The 22,306-nt window shown below is 38.0% G+C and overlaps 1 protein-coding gene across 1 annotated transcript in view; it reads right to left on the bottom strand.

Moving 5' to 3' along the window:
- Nucleotides 1-22,306, bottom strand: part of ZCCHC2 (zinc finger CCHC-type containing 2) — a 44,244-nt gene that overhangs the window by 2,487 nt on the left and 19,451 nt on the right. The window contains exons 4-13 of the mRNA XM_039721686.1: nt 21,671-21,742; nt 18,346-18,458; nt 16,320-16,414; nt 12,923-13,006; nt 10,944-11,001; nt 8,119-8,254; nt 6,570-6,634; nt 5,631-5,725; nt 2,688-2,816; nt 479-1,987 (exon numbers count right to left, since the gene is read on the bottom strand). Of these exons, the coding sequence (XP_039577620.1) occupies nt 479-1,987; nt 2,688-2,816; nt 5,631-5,725; nt 6,570-6,634; nt 8,119-8,254; nt 10,944-11,001; nt 12,923-13,006; nt 16,320-16,414; nt 18,346-18,458; nt 21,671-21,742 (2,356 nt within the window). The remainder of the gene's footprint in view (nt 1-478; nt 1,988-2,687; nt 2,817-5,630; nt 5,726-6,569; nt 6,635-8,118; nt 8,255-10,943; nt 11,002-12,922; nt 13,007-16,319; nt 16,415-18,345; nt 18,459-21,670; nt 21,743-22,306) is intronic.

Below are 22,306 nucleotides of genomic sequence, written 5' to 3'. Positions count from 1 at the left end.
AAATGTTAAATACCAAATAGCCAGTCTATTGGTTTTTCTTTCAAGTCTCAGAAGTTTAAGGAATCCAAGGTCATATCATAAACAATAACTGATTTCTTTTTGCCAATGAATTATCTCAAAAAGCACCCCACTGAACAGGAATAGGAAAATTGAAACAACATGCAAGTCTCAACATAATGCCAAAACCAAACCAGTGAAAAAAGAATGACAATTTAGGACTGGTATCATTTTACTTTCCAGCTCTGAACCCATTTTCAACTTCACACTGTGAACCCCCTTCCCTCGTACTGTTCTACAAGATTTTCAGGCAGAGATAGGATACTTTGCAGTTTTAGAGCAGGTCACTAGTGCACAACCATTTACACGAAACATACACACGCACGCACACCTTTCTGCAAGACCAGAAACAGCACATTCAGAAAGGTAAAGAGAAACTACCAAACTCAAAAGCAAGTCCGCTGGGAGTTATCATGATTACCTTGTTGACTGGCCTCCATGGATGACTGCTTACAGTCCTGCGCATAGTGTCCACTTACACCACAATTGTAACACGAAACGTTCCCATTCTTCTTGGGTCCCGACCCATTTGTGTTGGCAACTACGTTAGGTGCTGGATATACAGGATAGAACCTCCCAAATCCTGCCATCTGCTGCATACCATAGTTGGCTTGGCTTCCCATCACTGGGTCATGCATAAGCCCGTTTGCATACGGAGACTGAGGCAGGAAGAACGGAAGTTGTGTTCCATTGCTTTGATGTGCTTGATTGAGGTAGCTGCCATTGCAAAGTGATGGCAGAGTGAAGAAAGATGGAACTCTGTAGACTTGTCCATGAAGTGGGTTATGATAAAAATAGCTATTAATCTGAAGGCTGCCATTGGTCCCACAGCTACACCTACGTCCACAAGAACCACAAGGGCCAGATCCCAACTGCTGCGGAGGTAACATTGTCCCGTTAGTGTTATTATTCCCAACAGCGTTTATGTAGGATGTGCTGTCGCTCTGTGCAGTGCTGTGTGTTAGAGCGGGGCTTGGGCTGGGGGCAGGGCCTGGCGTGTGTGTCGGGATTGCGGGAGGAACGGTGGACTGGACCTGACCAACACCGAGGCCAGCGGACTGAGGCGGTGAGGAAGTTGCTCCAGTGCTCAGCACGTTTGTATTCTGGTTGGGCAACACACTGGTAGCGTGAGGGCTGCCTGGCAAAGCGTACGAAGCTGGTGGAGGTGGCGGTGCTGCTGTGGAGAGACCAGCTGCTGGAAGAACTACCTTGAGATTGGTAGGCTGAGGGATTGCTCCTGGGTTTCCCTCAATGTGAGGCACCATTTGATTCAGTCCTACCACCTGGGATGCAGGTTTTGTGATGGGATCTGTAGTAGGAACTGGGGATCCTGGGAAACTACCTGGATTGTGGACTGGGATAAAGGCAGTATTTGGTGATCCAATACTTAAGTTTCCTGTCGGCTGCTGTGGTCCGTTAACTGTGCAACTTTCTGATGATCCCTGTGGAGAGGGGATTTTCAACCTATGTATTGCCAAATGCAAAGCAGGGCTACCAGGCTGGACAGAATGTGGAAGGAAAGAGGATGGGACTGGCAGAGGGGAAGCCATGAGCTCAAGGCGTTTCTCAGGTTCACCAGAGGTCACTGGGCCCATTCCCGCAGGAGGGGAATTCGCAGCCTCTCTGACCGGCGAGACAGCGACAGGTGTGGTAACCAGCATTCCCATGGTTTTACCATCTGCAGATATGGGTGGTGGGACAACTGCTTCAGGCTTTTGGGCAGCGCTGTGCATCACACAGTGTAAGGCAGGCATGAAGGAAATATGCTGAAACTTTGCATTCAAAGGATCTTCTGAAAGGCTCCCATTTTCATTATTCACTGAAGAGATCTGAGCAGATGATTTGTTCATATTTGATGAACTGACAGCACTGTAGCCTGTAAACCTGGTTGTATTTTGATTCCCAGAGTCCTCAGAATTGCTGTCTGTATCTGTGGGGACAAAAGCATTTGTCAGTCACAAGAATGAAACTCAAGCAACAGGGAATCATGCCCTGGACCCATTTACCCATATAAAACCTATTGAGTTTGATGACATGAATGATAGTTGTGTCTTCCCAAACTGTGACAACTTCGAGATTCTTTTCATTCATCCAAATTAATCTAGGTCCATCTTCATGACTTGCCTCTATCTCCCTGTCCAACTAGCTACTATGTCTTTGACTCATGCATATCTGCAAATGCAAAGAGTAGGACACACAGTGAATCAGGAATTTGCATCTGTCTAGAAAGATATTAACACAGATTATTTAAATTTGGAAGGAGTGGCAAATTGTCAGTACAAAAAGACAGAGCTCTCGGACATGCCACACATAATTTCATATAAACCCAGCCCCTTTCAGGCCTAAGTTTTCCACATTATTGTACTGTGGAAATTTCTCAAGAGAGCTATGTCACTGAGGCCAAAAAATTATGATATATGTTTATGTCATAACCTAAAACTCAGTGGTATTTAAATAGTGCTAGAAGCCCTCAAAACACCCAGTCAGGAAATCCACAAAGAAAAACGTATTCTATGGCTAGTTCACAAAACAAAGTACCTAATCAAACTGAAAAAACGAACTAAAATAAATGCAATAAACAGATTAGTCCAGGAATAAAGGCATTCATGCACACTCGCCATAAATACAACCTCTGTCTTTTTCTTCTTCACTATCAAAGCTTTCCCGCCCATCATGTCGTGGACTAGAAGGAGAGCTGTAACTTTCAGATGATGTCTCTCCACACGTATCATGACCAGATCCAGCATCCAAATTCAGATCTACAAATAAAAGTTGTCAGTTTTATTTTTTATCTCAGTGTATGGAAGTGAGGTTATTTTGGTTTTCTCACATTTCCCACTAGTTGAGATTTTTTGCCTGTTCCTACTTAATTGCACCTGTCCCCTGTATTCCTATCACTTCCACTCCCAGCACTCGGGACTGGTTTCGTCCCTAAGTTTGCGATGAGTGAATCCTTGGTGTTAAAGAAGGTGATGCAGAAAATTGATATTTATGCAAAGCAGTGAAAAGAATGAGGATCCTGAATGACTGATTTCCTCTGAACGGTAGCGATCCAGCATTTCCGCTGCCAGAACTGCAGTGCTCCTTGGTGACACCATCACAGGCAGGAAGCTAACTCAGCAGGACATGGCCAAACAATGCACCACTTCATAACTCACTCTTCTAGAACAGGCTTTAACCAAATTCTATCAACAAATCCTGTTTAAAGGAAAAGAGGTGAGCTGAAAAAGTGGTAAACTGTTTTCTAAATTCTGAGTGGATCCCAGGGCACTCTTTTGCTGGAAACCACTTTTCATCGTGGGTAGCTACTATGGTTTGGCTTTCAAGTTCAGCCTCAGAGGGGAAGAAGAATGACAAATGCACCCTCTCTCAGAATCTATGACAGACACAAGCTGGAAACCCCAGCCCACAAAAAGCTTGGTTAGCAAACCTCAGGACAAAAATTAGAACACTAATTATTATTATAATTTATAAATAAAATAATTTCCCCCCATTTTTTATTGCTACTGGAAGTTTAACAGATTGGGATGGCTGACCAAAAAGTTGCCTGAATGTTTCAATTCTTGAAATAATTTCCTGGATTAAACCCATAATTGCTTAAATTCTTTTAACAAGTACTTTGAACATCTAATACAAACTGCAGCCTCAGTGTGAACCTGGGATCACTAAGAGCCAGAGTCTAAAGTGCTAATCACAAAGTATTCAGTCTTAAAAGTTACCATTGTAACTAACTAATGCTTCAGACAAGCTCAAAATAGGGAGGAAAAAATGAAAGAAAACATGATGCAGTTAAGAATTACAGACTCAAAACAGGGCATTTCAAACCAAGCCTGGATATATAAACCTAGGCAGAGATTCAGACTGTTATTTTTCCCCATACACTATTTCTCCAATAAGTATCTCAAAAGATGTTTTGATGTTTACATGTGGGTTGAAAGCTTGTCTCTGAGCAGGATTTAATGGCTTCCAGCCTCTGTGGGTTACAACTTCTTTTTGAACCAGCCAACAGTTTCAGAGGAGGCAGTTTCACATCTGTAGAGTGGTGGGTAGTGAGCAAACAGAGCTCCTGTGGAAAAGCATTCCATACTAACTCTGCAGAATCAGACAATCAACTATGTTGGAAAAGACCTCTGAGATCATCAAGTTCAACCTATGCCTAATACCACCTAAACCATGGTACCAAGTGCCACATATCCAGTCTTTTTCAAAACACCTCCAGGGATGGTGACTCCACCACCTCCCTGGGCAGCCCATTCCGATGCCCAGTCATTCTTTCTGTGATTAATTTTTTTCTAATGTCTAGCCTGAACTACCCCTGGCACAGCTTGAGTCTGTGTCCTCTTGTCCTGTTGCTGTTTGCTTGGGAGAAGAGACTGATCCCCACCTGGCTACACTCTCCTTTGAGGTGGCTGTAGAGAGTGATAAGGTCTCCCCTTGCACACCACTGCATCACCTCCTAAAGTCGTTGTCAGTTCATAAAACTCAGTGCATTTTGCCTGACAACAAAAACAGTAATCAATCAGAAATGCATGCAGCAGAGCTCTGCTGTAGAGTGTGTTTTCTGCTTAACGGCCCTTAACTATAGCTTTCCAAAACTGTTCTAGTTTTGTTATGTTTGTGAACAGTGAGTTCTTAAAAGTTTTTACTCAAATGCTGTTTGCAGAAGGTAAAAACACCTGCCCATAAAACGTCAATAATTCTAAACTGGATCCAGCTGGAACTCTCCAAGGGGAGCAGTGAGAAGAAAGAAAGAAAGTTTAATCAAGATTGTATCACTTTTAAGGGTCCTTTCAACACTTAGGCCAATTAGGTGGTGCAAAAAAAAGGGAACTCTGTCAACCTTCTGCCACAAGAACTACATGTAAGACAGGCAAGGTCTCAACTGATAGAGGGAATTTAGAAAACATCAAGATGAGAAAAGTCAATGGGTAGCACAGACCTTCAGGAATTTGTAATACAGCTTGGAGACTCAGTTTACTAAAGGAACACAAATATTATTTTTTCTTACAACTGGCTGATGTACACAAATCCTGGCCTAGACACTACATTTAGGATTACCCTAAACTGAAAACCCTGCTAGGGCAGCATACACAGTTCTATGTTGTAGCTCAGTGGTCCCTTGGTTTAAACACTACAGTTCATGAATGGTTCACACCACAGGCTTTATACAGGTTTCCTGTGGGCCATTACACAACAGATGAAGAATCTAGTCAGCTGCAAAGAGCACACTAATAGCAAGATGCTCCATGTCCACACACTCAGACTGCTAAATTTCCTATGGAAGTAGCCTAATGACAGCTGTTTCTGCAATTACTCCACCCCATAAGCCAACTTAGGCAGACTTCACTAGCATTTTGCCACCTATGCATGAAGAGACACACCCCAAGCAACTGGATACACGAGACTGAGTCTAGTGCATTCTATACAGCAAATCAAAGCACAAATTAGACTGCTAATATATCAACTTGCACCAGAACATTTTTCAGACTTGTACCCTCCACTTTACAGAAGACCTTGAATAAATCAGCTGCAAGTTCTGTTTCTTACTAACAGCTTTGGAAAAAGCCCCTTACCTTTTGCTGTCCCAGTACGGATGTGCTGCGATGCTGCAACTCGAACTCCATTGCTCCTGTTAGTCAACCTGCAGTCAGTTTTCTTTGCTTTCTCCCTGTGTAAATAATTTCATGGCTTTTTTGCAAATGCATGAGGACAAATAACGAACCATGAATGAACATGGAATGACACTGGAAACAAAGGCAGTGACTCCAGGCCAGAAATGCGTATTTAATAGATATAACAACAAATAAACAACAATTAAATAGAGGCTGCTGGTGCAATATACCAGGAACTAAGCTATAAGGAGCGTTATTAAACACTGTGAATAAAGATCTATATAAGAAAAGACACCAGAAAGGAATAGGAGCAGCAAACAGTAAAGTAATTTTTGAAAGCTGATGTCTGTAATGCAGCCCTACACCAGTCTAACATAATAGCATCTGGAAACTTGGAAGTAGGAAGAGTATTAGGTAAGGGTGGAAGTGCTTTCACTTCTTACAGTGCAGAGTTGTGTAGCCTGCAGGAAGTTCTGAAGCCCTCTGATGTGCAAATTATCATCAATAAGACATTTCAGCCAATTACCATTCACTTCATAATGTTAAGGGTTGCCATCAACCCTCATTTGATTTTCAGTATATTCTGGACAGCTTTAAAATTTAAAATTTAAAGTTTCAAATAAATATAAAGGGGAAAAGGCACTTTCGTATTGGTTAAGAACATTCTTCCACTTCACCTTCTTATTAAATGCCTTGCAATATTCTGAGAAATTAATGCATTCACTTAAAATTCTATTTTTCAAGTTCTTTACAAAATATAAAACAATGTAGCTTTGCCTCACACCATGCCAGTTCTTGTGCCAGCACAGCAAATGAAAGCACCTAATTGACTGCAGACTGTTTATCAGAGTGAATGTGTTACCCTTCATTTCTGGATTACCGGTTACATTAGAAACCTACTTTTCCAGCTGTGGCTTTCCTTTCTTCTTGCTTACTGTAGACAGACTTCGTTTTTCCATTGTGTGCTAGACAGAAAATAGAAAGACACCAGTCAAACAACAGAAGTTTTCATAAAAGCAAAGACAACACCCCTTCAAGACACACAGGTCCACAAGTCCAAGAGCAGTGGGCTCACAGGTGTTATAACCACCCAAAGAACCACTTGGTCAGTGCATCTGAGCCTGTAAAATCATGTCCTGTGTTTACACAAGAACCAGCAAAACTCAACAAATTACTACTTGCAGGTATACCGGAGATATCAATCAAATTATTGTTTGCCTGCTGTTCTTCCTCCAGAGGACAAAAACAAATGTATTTCATCACATACCTGCTAAAAAGGCTGATCACCAAGCTTAAAGAGCTACAAAATTTGTTGACATAAATGGAATTATTTGATAGTTGGGGGTGGAAAATACATATGACAAATTATTTCTACGTATGACAAGCAGATAGCTAGCCTTAAACTGGAGGTTTAAGCTGCTAAACTAAACTCTAGAATACAGCATATAAGCAGATAAAAAAAAAAACCACATAGGACCTACACAATTTTTAAAGTATGCTATCAATAACTGTTATTAACAGCTCCTATTTGGTGAGGAAGTAAAATCTGCAAAAATTCTGAAATAATCTCTGTCCAACACTGTATCTGGACTTCTTTTAAATAGCTTTTCCTTTGCTATAGTAAATTAACCTTCTTCTTACTTCAAGCTCGCAGTATGCAAACTTTGATGCAGCCCACCATTTCATGTTCAGAAGTCAACCTCAAATCACAACCCCGGCTTTATGAAGTAAGGAAACTATTTTTGTTTGGCTTGTTATTCCACACATAACAATCAATAGCCAGATTCCAAACATAAATGAGAGTAATATCAAACAATTCTAACATTCTGTGTTTTTCATATATAAGCAGTGAGCAAGCTTCCTTCCCCCAATTTCAGTAGTAGATAATTTTATTTATGAATAATTGTTCTGTTTAACTATATTCACAATGAGATTGAGCATTGAAGAGACACAATCCCAGAAAAAGTGTATATGCATCTATTAACTTTTTTCAAAGATTATTACTTAAATAATGCAGGTAAGATAGAAATAATATGTTTACCCTATTGTACCAACTGTACCATTAATACAGTTTAGCTACTAATACTGTTTCTAGTGTGTTCCTTGTAATAACAGAAATTGCCCAAGCGTCCTGGAATCCTCTCTGATGACAACGCTACAGTAACAGGAAAGTGCCTGATCAAAAATTAACATTAGTCTTTACTGATTACTTACATTCTCCCAGGGAATTTTATTTACAAATTCATGAACACAATATTCAGCTTTCTAAGAGTGTGGTAAGGAATTATGAAGGGTTTTCTAAGCAAGGTAAGTCAGTAGCAACTTCAACACTTAGTTTGTACAATTTCAGCAGCACTTTTCATCTTTTAAAGCTAAATCTCATCATGTGTAGTGGACAGTCCTCTCAAGTTTCTTGGAATATGGTTTTAAAGAATAAACAGCAACACACCTGGTCAAGGAGGTTAGTACAGTGCTCTGGGTGCTGCTGGACAATACAGCTTTTCCTTCTCCAGTCCATTACCCCATTCTGTTCCGAGTGCTGAATGTTAAGGCTATCCAGTGAAGAACATTTTGCACTGCTAGTGCTGCTGAAAAGTAAAACAAGCCCCAAAAGTTATGCTGATGTGAACAAACCTGCAGGCTTGTCTTACCAACATACATATTTTGCATCATGTTGGGAAATTTTGCTTTCAAAAAACCCTAGGAATTTTCAAGAGATTTAAAAGATGTAAATTACAGCAGTTCTTGTGCTCTAAAGTTATGATCTGACCATAATTGGAGTTCCTTTTTCATTTGATGTAAAATTCAGAACAACAGAATTTGTAGAAAACAGTAATTGGGGGCAAAATTTCCTTGGATATTTCTATACACAAAAACTTTGCTATTTTCATACCAGACATGTGGGAATTTTCCAGAGAGAAATGCATTCTGAATTCACCTTCTTTCTTGTTATCATTAATGACAAAGCTGGAATTACTTTGTAATCTCTGTTTCAGAATTAATGAAGAATTCAAATTCAGGAATATGAAAGGAACACACAGTTACTATAGAGATCACACTGCAGCTATGTTTGTTTCAATTTCAAAATGGTCATCTTGCTTTGCATTTTTACCTTCAGGAATGCTAGTTTTGAGTAGTGCTAGGAGAAGGGAGTTACACTTGGCATTTACTTTGGACTTCATAGCAATTTCCACTGAAGCTCTGCTCTACAGCAGCCAGTCACAAGCAATATTTAACTAGGTCTGAGACCAATGGTCAACTAAAGCTGCTGGAAGAAAATAGTCAGGGTTCTGACAGTCAGTAAGGCACAAGGACCTATAACCTTCTCATATCTCATACAAAATTATGCCTTTCTGCAGGTTGGATGCAGAAGAAAAAAGTAAAAAGGAGCTAACACTTTTAAATTCTTATCTAAATACTTATGCTGATAATTGAAAGTGCCTTTTAATTCAGGGCTGCTGGCAAGCTGCTTCACAAAAGTTCCTGCAATGTGAAATGTTACTCAGTTCCAATGATGGCAGAAATCCAGCTCACTTGAAAGCACAAGACATGCTGAAGTTCCAGTAGCTACTTACCAAATACCTCTGTGAGTAAGGGCGCAAACTACTTAAAAGATACACAACAGAATATTTTTTTTAAAATGAAGAAAATGGCAAGAATCCAAGGTCCCAAAAGACAGACATAAACACCTGATTGCAAAGACAGAAGCAAGGTCACTTCAGAAACTTCTGCCAAGAGGAGGTAAATTATTTCACTGCTAAATTTGCAGTCATTTAATGGAAACTGTAATATTACTAAAGTTTTTGTTTTGTAGGGGTGATCTCATTCCTACCAGTACATATTTTGACTTTTCAAGAGTAAGGCTGCAATACTGAATGAAAACAAGGGATAGATGCACCATGTACCAAAGCTATTTGAGATGAACTGCTCGTGACTCTCAACAGCTTTATGAGTATTCAAGAATGAAAACTTTCATTAAGTGCCATTTCTTTACAAACCCATAAAGAAAAGGCATAGATTTTAAGGAGACAGACACATAAACCAAATAGGAGAGGGCTAACAGACCTCTAGCAGTCAAGGAGTAAATACATTTCCTCCTCTTAGATAAACAGAAAATAATAGCTAAGGAAGCTTCTTTCTCAGAACTTTGTGGAAATGTCTGTTCCTCTCTTTCCTACCTGAAAGATAGATCCTAAACTGTGGTCAGCCTTAGTGTAATTCATTATGCAATGAATTAAAAAAAAGATAGTTTCTTTATTAATGACCATAAGCGACTAGATTTGGATCCTGTTCTGATGACTTTGTAATAGACTGTATATCCACTGTTTATCACAGATTTTGTCAGGGAAATATATATTTCTTGAGGAAATATAAGCTGAAAGTATGTCAGTTTAAAACCAAAACAGACACAAAGCACTAAGTTATCTTGTGGTGAGTTGACAAAAATTTTGTCTATTAAAGATCTCTGGACCTTAACCAACACTGTTCTGTGCTATGTTTATACTCTAATTACTGGAATTCCAGGTAAATTTTCACAAGATAAATACCTTTTACAGATAAATCAACTCTGACCAAAATTGTAAATCACAATAAATTCTGTATCCATTTCTTTCCCTTAATTTAGCTGAATTATGCACAACTACATGCAAACATACTTGAAGTTATTAATCAAAATACTTTTTAATCAAATGAATGAGTGAATTCACACTAGGTGAATTCAGGGATCTGAAGGCATATATATAAACTACTTTAAGGTGGTTAGGAACTGCTTCCACTTACACAAACACAATGGACACAAACCAGCAAGGCGTGTATGCATTTGCCAGTAAGCAAGGGTGAGAATGGACTACCTTCTCCTACAAGCTCCTCTTTGAGGTTACTTAGGCTTCAAATCAATAGCACTGAAATTTTCAGTACAAGCATGGCAGTGCACATAGGAAAGATACATGCCATACTGATTATGGCATGTAATATCTTATAAACACAAATCAAAACATCAATTCAAATAGTGAAGATCCACAACATTTCGGAAAGAAGAGCTATCCAAATGAACTAGACCTATAGACTTAGAAATAGGGTCTTCTGAACTATTTTTCTAATAGTTCAGAAGTTAATAACAACCTCCTAAATTATAAAAATAAGATCAGAACAGCCCACCACAAACAAACAAAAGCTCCACAAAGAAGCTTTAATCTAGAAGGACACATACTATCAAAGCACCAACAAATGGAAGTTCAGACATGTAACATGGTTACATTACACCCCAGTACCTACTTGGCAACAGGACTTTTTCCATTATGTTTCTTGTGAACTGCTGTGTGCTGCATTACATCTGGAAAAAAAACAAACAAAGCATAATTTCAACAGAAATTCCATTTAATCTTTTAAATCAATCCAGCAAATTCATCTTTCCATCACTACCAGGCACATAGCATAAGACATCTCTATCAAACAGGTCAGGCTTAATTTATAGTGCTGAAATTAGCAGGTGTTGCATAGAAGACAAATCGGTTTGTATAGATTATATAAACAAGACTATTTACCTTCCATTTCACAGAAGAATGAAACAGAAAGAGAGGAACTATGACAATGCCAATGTTTGCTCACCTCTATATTTAATTCTAAGCACTGAATGCATGACTGAATATCAACCAATATGAAAGAACAGAGAGAGAAGAAAGGAATGAGTCAGAAAAAAATACAACATTTTGTTATTTCTTCTGAATACTGAAATTCATCTCAAAACTATGTCACACATTCTGACTAGCAAATGAAGGCAAGTCCTACACTGAAGTACTGCATTCTAAACCTGAAAATTCACTAGGCAAGTAAAGCTTTGCAAATTGCACCTGACAAAAAGAGATACAGCCTCAAGGCCCAGCTGGGTGGGGCTCCAAGTAACCCGGTATGGTGGAAGGTTCCCTGCCTATGGCAGATGATTTGGAACTTTAAGGTTTCCAACCCAAACCATTCTAAGAGTCTATGAAGAAAAACTGAGAACTTTAGAGATATAGTCTACTCCTTTTTTAACAAAAGCAACTTTCCTTAATTCCAACTATTGATGATCTTAGTATTCTTGGTACTTAGAATTTTGTCTTTTTTAACAAAAGCAACTTTCCTTAATTCCAACTATTGATGATCTTAGAATTTTGCCGGAGCTACTGTCAATGCTACAACTAAGGTCAAATTATAGTTAAAAAAATTTGAGGAAAAAAAAATTATTCTTAAACTTCTGGTAAACACTTCACTAAAATGGCACAAAAGGCATTCTGAAATGCATTTGTAGTTTCACCACATGAAGAGATTTATGTATGTTTAAGAGCAGTATATAAAAGACTATTTGAGCAAATATATTGTAAATTTACTCAGTGTGCTCTGAACTCTTAAGAATATGGCAATGATTATTTTAACACGAAAAAGCTGTTCAAACTGCATATGTAGATTACTGAATCCACAGAAATTCAACACCAAACTTCTTATGAATTATTAATGTGAAAGAGGATAAGAGTGCTGTCATTACTTGACAGCCAGCATAAGTGTTCAGTTGTCTGTGTTCACCCATCAGTCCCCTTTCCCATTCTTTCCACCTGCCAGGAACTTGTACTTGTTTCCTTCTAAAAACAATGCAAAACTGACTTGCTGTTCCTTTCAAAATGAAACTACTGACCAGTCACCAGGCTGCTGCTTCCATGTGTGAACTGTTTTTGAGGTATTTGAAAAACACCAGCTTTCAGACTGTAATCAATACTCACTACAGTCCCAACCTTAGTAACAGTCCAGAGTATCAAAGCAGCATAGGTTCAGAATAAGAAGAGGAAAACTTGAATACTCTGTGTAAAATTAGAACCTAGACAAATTTGGCATATTTAATGTAAAACAGTTTTGAAATACTCTTGAAATACGCTTGAAATACTGCACTTAACTCTGAACTCTGGTAATTGAAGAATAACTAGGTAAAGACATGAAAGTTTATAAATAATCTTGGCTTGCATAAATTGTGAGATATATATTCCTGTTGTTCAACACAGCTGTGAACTTCTGCCTTCGAGCTGTCTATGAATTCTGCCACTTCTTGAGTTATAGAACAACCTCTTAAGGAAACTGCTGAAAGTACACAAAAATTCTTCATTTACATAGCAGATTTAATTCAATTTTTGTACCACTTTATACCAATGGAGAAATCAGTCAAGTATATGATTTCCAGAACTGTGTGGTAAAATATCTCAAAGAACCACCTTTGAGTACACAACTACCTTCCTCCTGACTTGAAGCTTCTGAACTGTCCTCCTTGAAGTGTTCTGCTGTCTTAACCGTCTTCAAAGAGGGTTGTAAGTTACCTGCAGAGAATAAAGTTCACGTAGTAACTTTATATGTCTTCAACAACTGGACAGTTCCTGAACGTTTGCACTAAACTGGAAGCTAGGGAAATGGAAGACTGATCTTACTGGCATGTGGCAGCAATTTATACATTGCCTTCTTCAAAGCAGGCCATCTCCAAGAGTAAAGGCTCTTAAGAGAAACTTTTATTTTGAAGAAAATACTGTCAAAAAAATTTTAATGCTATGAAACAATTTCAAAAGGCTGTGATTGTGATAACTATTAGAGATAATCCCACCATGCTGCACTTCAGACTTTTCTTTATAATCATTTTGTTTTACAACAGGAAATGGGAGGAGAGCAATGATAGTTACTAGCATACTTCTGCAACAAATAACACTCCTCCACTGTCAAATCATTCATCTGCCAAAAGCAACCTAATTTGGGCTAAAGTCTTCTAGTGCCCTTAGCACAGTTTTCATACAACATTTTTGCCTTTTTATATCAGACAGGATGAAAAATAAGTAGGACTAATATTAAACAGTTTTGTTGCAAAAATACCACTTCCATGCTCTGAAAAAGGACTTAATTTCCTAAATAATATAAGAGTCTACTCTTCCCCTCTCAAAAGTACCAATTTAGTGCAGGTAAAAGCATCTGAAAGCTGTTGCTTAGGAGCTTGAAACATTGATAAGAAAATCTTTCTGAATATCATCTGCATTGAAGATACTAAATCCCCAGAGATCATGTTCCCATGTTGAAACCAAAAGTCTACTCCAACCTGAAAAATTGTCTAAGCAACTGAATTTAGGAACCAGGAGGGAGCTAATTGATTTCCTCCTTAATGGAACCATAGCAGCATAATTAAGCTTACTGAATATTCAGTGTGAGATCCCCACTATTATTTAAGGTATGAAGACCTTCCACAAACATACAATTTACTTCCACATCGGTTTTGCTAAATAAATTTGTATTTCTGTGAAAAGATATTTTTATCCCTGACTCTGTATAGCAACTGAAAACCAATTTAAGCCACAAATGCTTTGTCTGTCAATTAATTCTGCATGTTCTATTTGAGAACTAGATGAGATTTTTTCTTAAATATATGCTTTCTTTGCCAACACTGTCAGCATATGCAAAACGTGCAACTACGACTAACTTGCAGTAACAAGGAGCAGGATTACAGGAATCCCAAACAGGAAACCTAGAAAAACACAGAAACCAACAATAAAAAAAACCCTCAAGGGCCACTTAACTGAGGTGATTTCGGCAACAGGTGGGGTGAGTACTTTTGTCTTAGTACAGCTTCTATTAGGCTGCACCACAGGAAATGTGACTGTGAGCTACCATGGACAAGTCATCCAGTCCTTCTTCCCAAAAGAAAAACAACTACGTTTAAATTTATCACAGTAATTCTCTTTATCAAATGTTTTCTTAATATCTAACTCAATGTTAGGGCCTGAATCATGCCAATGGGCTTTGCAACTCTTCCCTGCTCTCCCAAGGGCTTCACCTGCCCCCAGTGAAGATCCAATCTGGTACACTGCAGTTCTGCAATTCGGGGTGTGACTGCTGGATAAAGAACTGGTAGATGTCTCCCCCAGGGCCTCCCTCCTTGGGCTTGGGAGCTGCATTTGAGCTCAGGCCCTAGCCTAGGGTGCACTGCCAGCACACCTGTGCCTGGACATGAATCTTGCTGATCCTGTTCTTAACCCTGACCTACTGACTTGTTTTTCTGCCTTGACCTCAGACCTGCCTCACTACTCTGAACTTGTCTGGTAATCACAAGGTTCTTGCCTGCCCCTGGGTCCTAATCTTCCTCATAAGAAGTTAAGCCTAGTGCTTTCTGTCTGATCCATTAGAGAGAACAGATCATCCTCGTTACATTAGGATTCTGGCATTTGAAGACTTAGATCATCTTCCATTTGAGTCTTTACTCTGCTAAACAATTAAGTTCTTCATCCTGTCAGACATTCTGCATCTGACAAATCCTCATGAACTTTCATGTGCTCAATTATTTATTACTATAAAAATTATCTCACATTTAAGATCACTTTGTAATCTATAAGACTTCTGACAGAATTGACATTTGTCTATTCTCTTTCTGATCTACCCAACCTGCAGATCATTTCTGCCCAGTCAAGTCTGTCTTGATGGAACTTGGCACTGGCTCTTTTTTGAAACCATTTCAAACTGCCACCATGTATAACAATGCATTTGCAAGTCCTTCCCAACCAGATGTAGTCTACAGTCTAAAATACGCACACCCTGTCCAGTGTGCCCATCATTAACATCAATCTTTCTGGACTTTGGAAACTCTTTCCTCCCCATGTAGCCTTTCAGTACAACAGAGGTGTCAAGTTTTACAGCAGTAAATCCCAGCCACTTCCACAATTACCCTGATTGTTATTAGTTTAACATTTTGACAAAACTGCCTTGTAAGAATGTACTAAGTGTTACTAAAAAATGTTACAAAGCAACCTACAGCTGCTACCCTAACCACAGTGCTTCTATCTCATAATGGAAAGAATATATCCATCACAGATCGCACACATAATTCCAAACTGAAGTCAGCTGTCATTCTTCTGTATTTTCCCAAATTAATATGAGCTGTCTGTTTGGAACCTCCAATCTATTCAATTCCCTGCTAAGATCTTTGACAACTTCTGAGACAGCGGCCTCCCAGTCAGTGCCTCAACTATCATGGTGTGCAACATGCACTGAAATAAGGAAAGATTCAATGGAAACAAAGATCACATCATCCTAAGGCATCCATACAGAGAAGCCAAGCTTTGGTCACACAAACTGTAGTACACAAGTAGGTTAAGGGGGCCACCAAAGAAATCTCTGCAATGCAAATGATGGAACACAATTCTGTATGTTCTGAAATTAGGGACATCCCATCATTTATGTACTCAAAAAAAATCTCAGTTTAAATATCAAGAGAGATGTTTATCTACAAAAGAAAACAAACAAAAATCAGATGTGATTTTTTGGGTCAGTTCAAACTTTTTGTTCCAAAATTTAAACTTTGTGAAAGGAAGAAATGCCAAACTGTTGAACATAATTCATAACGGCCTATTTGAAGAGCATGATGGTACAGAGAAAAATGAAAAAGAATAAAAAGAACACAAGCTGATGCTACATAGTATGTTTCCACTGTCAAAAGTATGAGTATCTGCTCAAGAAACTATTCATTGACCAGGAGTTCAAATACAACCAATGGAATATAACACACAAACAAAAAATTGTAAAACTGTACTTAGGCACAGCAGTAAGATAAGCTTTATATAGACTTTTCATTACATAAAACAGTATTAGGATATTTCTTACTGTGAGTGTGCAAAGATTCTGATGAAATTGATTGGAAGAAGTTGTATACTCTCTGATTCTGCAGAAAAGCTTGCGATGTATTTGAAAATAGCTGCCTGAAATTTAAGTGAGAGTTTGTTAAACTAAGTAACAGAATCATAGGAAGAACACAAAAATTTACTACAGTACTATTTTAAAGCAAAATAGGCAGTTCTTAAGAAGTCCAAACTCTTCAAATTGCACATTCAACAATGCTAAAAGCTACTTTTGAGCTTTGCTGTTAAGCACTAGGATAAGACTGGAGTACAGTCAATATAAGCAATTGGTATGATGATTTCTTTGAATTTAAAATGGTAGATGCTTTTGAGTCATCCTAATTCAAACATTTCAGCCACTTGTAATATTTTATTAAAGATGAGTTTGGATTGAGTCCAAAAGCACTGGACTCTATAGTTTAACTTAAAAAAAAAACCAAACAAACAATAAACTGAGAACACATTTATTTTCCCAAAGCAATGCATCTCTTTCTTAAATACAATTGTATGGTTAAATACAAAGCTCAATCCACCTATAACGTGAGTATTTGAATTTCGTAGTTATCTCCAAGAGCAAAGGGTGGGATGCTAAACATTGCTCTGCACTGGTCTGAGTTAGTTACCAAGATGTCAGTGGCAAATTTTTTTAGCTTCAAATGAGAAAATAGGCCAACAATGAATGGATTTCACTTCCCACACACGAAGGTTTCAGATATTACTTGCCAGGAGGCACTACCCAGCTCTAGTTCTTTGGAGGAGAGGAAGGGGAAAGCAACTTTTGGCAAATGGGCACATATTGAAACCCCCAAATAAGTATATATTTATGCTAAAACTGACACTGAAAGAAAAAGGAATTTGAATACAGTAATGCTATTCTCTTGAGATTATTTATGTAGCATTCCTGTATAGTCACAACACAACGTGCAAATTGTAATTACAGTTGCTTACTCTCACACAGTTGGGTATGTCCAAAGGTTATCTTTGAAGTGAGTCTCTTGGGTTTGTAATTACTGTGCAGTGAGGCTTCACAACCTTTCTGTATTACAATACATTCCCTTCAGTCAACCTCTGTGTAACAGGTTTATTGATTTAAAACCACTATGCTTATTAGCTAAAACTGTTCACAGAGATTAATTTTTGGCTTGACAATCAAGTAAACATAGACAGAAAAATATTGCAGACCGGGATTTATTAAAAAATTGGCAAGGGGGTAATTGAGGCTCAGAGCAGTTCCACATCATCTTTAACTAAAATATTAGGACAAAATGCTAGAACCAACAGAACATTATGAGTAGGAATTTGAAAAGCAGTGCCTGATTCCTCAACTACCCCAACTCAAGAGACACTGCCTAACATGATAATTTGTTTTCAACAAGGTTGAACAATCCTGACTGAAAAGGACAAACATAACAAGGCATCTGTACCAAACCAGAAAAAAAACCCAAGAAAAACCTCATGTAGGCAAACCCAAATTCATATTACTGTTCTGAGTTACAGAATTTGACCACCAAGCTCTCTCATCACTAAACAGCAGGTCATGAGACATGGGCTATTTTCTTACAAATACTTAAGCTACTTTTAATTTTATATACATACTTCACTATTATAGTTTATTCCTTTTAGTTTCCATTCCTCCATCTCTCACCCTATCCTGTTATGAAAAGTAGAACATATGTGCTCTGAGTTAATGTTTCTAGTATTTCTAAATATACATTTGTGTAAAGGAAGTAGTATCCTTCCACAAATGCCAATCATTACTATATAGTTCTGCTTAGGACAAATATTTTCATAATTGTGCAATTACTTCCAAAGAAGTAATTCTATAAAGTTTAGTAAAAGTCTTAATTTAAAGAAAATCTAAGAGTCAGGAGTATCTATTTCACCACTGTCTCCCCACTTTCTTTGCAAATTTGGTTTAGGTAGCAGAATTTCCACTGTCCATAGAAGTCTTCTAGCTTGACTTCAATCACTTTTCTGGTGATGCATTTCAGGCTATTTGCTAAAACATTTACCTGATTATGGGCTCAAGATCAGCATGCCTTCGTTCTTCCCTCTTCTGAAAACCCTGATTTAGTGCTCTTAAAATAGCCTTGTCAAATGTTTCAGAAGACAGTTCCTTTGGGAGCTGAGAAAAAGGTTAATGTGAAAAATGAGTAGTTGACATTTTAAAGACTGTATTTGTTCACTAAGAGTCTTTATACCTTTTAGTATCAACAAGAAACTCAATTGTTTCAGTTTGAGTGATGTATTTTACAGACCAAAGGTACAACAAATCAACATCATCTAGTTTTGCAAGAGAAACACTTTGCTGTAAATCCTCACAGAAAAATTCAGGCATAAAACTGTTTAAAGCTCTATTTGAAAGAATTACATGTGCAAATCTACCAAATACTATGGTCGTTTCCAGGATAGTTTATAGTCTTTTTAAAAATTTATTTCTTTAAATCCTTCATATATAGAAATTAATTCTAAAAATGACACAAAAAAAACCTAACCTGGCTTGACTGAGTGCACTGTACTGACTATCATCACTTAGCTTAACTACTTTAAATAAACAGAAGTAGAAAGGAAACAATTTCAGTTATTTAATACCCTAGACTTCAGCGGGCAACACTGAGATTAATCAATAGTGAGTCCCTCCCCAGTTGCTATTAACACTGGAAACTTCTTATCAAAATTCCTTATAACTTTCCAATGCCAATACTACAAAGTGAGATCTTCTGATGTGCTGGTTGAGAAGGCAAAATTCTTGCCTTCTTCTACTTAAGAGCATGTCTGTTTTAAATGAAGAATATTCCCCAGAACAAAGTTTTTTCACCTTTAGAAATTCCAAATATTGTACTTAAGTACATTAAAGCAATTATTAAATGATTAAATTTGTTCATCTACATTTAAAAAATAATTTTTAATATGGCGCAATTAAAAGTAAACTGTCACTGAAAAACACTTTGTTTAAACTGAAGTGCAAAGCTATTGCTAGTGTGGTTAATATCTGCCAGCAGTTATGATCAACAGCACTAAGTAAATTTACACTAGAGCAGCATCTTCCTCTTGTATACACCTGACCCAGAGTGCCAGCTGGATATTGCTGGAACAAGAGCCCAGCACTCAGTAATTCTTTCACTGAATGAAGTGGTACTAACAGAGCGATGCTGTGTCTGATGCAGATAATTGCTTGGTAACATACATAAGAGGAATCCTTGGAATCCAGACAGACAGGTGCTGTTTGTCCTGTACAGTGCTACAGCATCTCAAATGTCTTGGATCTAAAACCACAAAGGGCTGAAGGCAGCTGTTCTTAACAGACCCTTTGGCTTTAATATGCATTACTGAGGAACTCTGACTGAAGAATTAGTCAGTGTTAGCCAAAAGGTACCAGGAAGTTACTGCAGAAGTGTAGGAATGAGCAATCTCCTATCCTAGTATTTTGTATGTAGATTTGTCTCTGGAAACAGTTACCTTCTTGTCTTTAAAACGAATGCAATTCCTCTGTAGTTAAAGACTCAGTTATATGAACCCAAGATTGGGTGCTTAAGGTAAGGGGACAGCCTTGTTACTTACAAGCTTATTAGTCCTTCCACATATGTGGGTAATTTCCTACTTGCAAAGAATTTTTCATGCTTACCACCTAAGAGAAGCCAGTCTTGAATATAAAGCATCCAAGTTATGCCATTTCCTACCTTAGTTTTCCCACCAATGCTTCTATTCTGAAACAATTTTTACCATTATCTTATTTCTATCACATGCAGCATTGGAATTTTCCATCAAGTATTTTGACCATTCTTTTCTGTCCCTAGGAACCTGAGCATACTATTTAACAATGCCATGTAGATTGGAACAAGAACGATAAAAAGCCAAAATGCAAGGGCATATGAAGTGGACGTTTGTGCTTTATGTTTTTTAAAACAAGTAAGTTCTGTCCTGCTTTACTTAACAATTCTCTCTTACTTCTATGCCTATGGCTATCAAACCAGCACAAACCAAATATATTTTTCAGCTGTGCACATTTTCCACAGAAGACCTCAGGAAGCTCATAGCAGCTTGTGGTTGTCTTCCTCTTTTTCTGCCATGTCCTAGACACTGCTGGAGCAGTCAAGCCAGCACATGGAACACCCTACATCAGCCAAACAGCACAACCCTTCAACACTCTGGACCATGTCTGTTTTCCTGTCTCCTCAAAGAAGCTAGTAGGTTCTAGGAGGTCCATTTCAGACACTGATGTTTGTCTTACACAAGTGAGAACAGGGGGCATGCATCTGAATGCTCATCCCAGAGCTGCACAGGACCCTGTATGAAATGCTGTTTTTAGGGGTCTCTTCAGCTGCAGATGCATGTACCCTAAGCTGTGGGATAACCCCCTTGCAACCAGACATGCCATCCATAATTTAAATCCTCACAAACCAAGCTCTGGGAACTCTTAGAACCAGATATTCAACTAGATTAAAGCAGTTGTGAATATTCACTGCTTAATATCTAGAATGCTGGGAAACAATGTTGATAATTTAAACAGTGAACAAGACAATGACCTTTGTACAGTGACTGGCTTTCCACTTGTAATTAATACTGCAGTTAAGAACACCAGATACCATCAAAACATGTCCAAAACAGATCTCTCATTACTGGCCTGAGTAGGGAAGAGTTTAAATATAGAATAATTTCCCAGAATAGGTGGAACCCAAAATATTAGACACTGGCAATGAACACAGAGTTCGAGGTCATCACACTGATGGGGTCTGTACATGGCCTATGCACAGAAATGTATTCTCTGATCAGAGGGGAAAACAACTGAGAGAAGTTTTAGTTTTTTTAAACATGGATACACACGCATATACAGTTGCTAGATTTTCCTCAAGTTGAACTCCTTGTGATGATGAATAGGCCAGCCTTTGTTCTACTGAAGAATACAACAGCTAAATTAAAAACTATTATGCTTATGGCTGTGTCTCAGTAATTAAACATAACAAACGATACTCTTTAAGGTCCTTCTAGCAGGAACACAAGCAAATGACCAGTGGTTGGTACCTATACATGAGCTCTGTGGGGAATATTAAAAACTCATCTGGTAGTTTTATGGTAGTTCAATTAAAACTCTAAGCGCCATTTTGGATGAGAATCACCTCCTGGGAAACTCCCCAAACATTCTCTAGGGCTGCTTCTTCTGTCAAGAGTCTTCATTCCAATATATATAATTAGATGGTTAACACAATTGTGAAGTACAAAAATCTGCTGGCATGCTTTTGTCTCTATAATTACACCCCAGAAATCACAGCTCTCCTAGACTACTTCTGGTGTTTTAAACCTGATGTGTAAACACTACTTTCATACTTGAATACATACTTTTAGCAGGAATTCCTGAAGCTCCTGATGTGTTTTTGTTACACATGTTACAGAAAAATCGGACCAGGTTACCTAGAATGAAGGAAAAAAGAATGAGGGAAGTTCCTTTTCCCAAATATCATAGCAATTAGCCTGTCAGAACAATTCCATAAATTTGGCAGTCTCAGAGTTAACACTTGCAATTAAGCAAACACCAGGTAAAACAGGGATAAGGCTGTACTTTTTCAAAGATATACTAATTTTAAGTGTGTATTTTAGGATCACATTCATGTTATTTATGGCTAAAGGGAGCATGGACAAATTCAAGGAAATACAATGAAGTCCCTGAAGATTACTGACTCAGAAAGAAGCCAGGCAGAAGGCTCTGTAATTATGGGATTTGTATCAAACAGAAATAATTAACCACAAAAAAAATAGGTACCAGAGGAAAGGACTGAAGGTCAGATATACTGGATTGAGCTCTCACTGTCATTACCAGGAGTCAAAATGAAACAGAAAAAAATCTCTGTTTATATTACCTATAAAATAATTTTATCTGCCTCAGACTCAAATCTTACACAGTCATATACAAGTTGTTTTAGGCTACAAGTCATAAAAAGTATTGCAAGTTACTAATTAGGCACTCAAGAATCAGAC

This window comes from Passer montanus, unplaced genomic scaffold (genome assembly GCF_014805655.1).
Source record: "Passer montanus isolate IOZ18808 unplaced genomic scaffold, ASM1480565v1 scaffold107, whole genome shotgun sequence".
NCBI lineage: Eukaryota > Metazoa > Chordata > Aves > Passeriformes > Passeridae > Passer > Passer montanus.
This window is presented reverse-complemented; position numbering and strand designations above follow the sequence as displayed.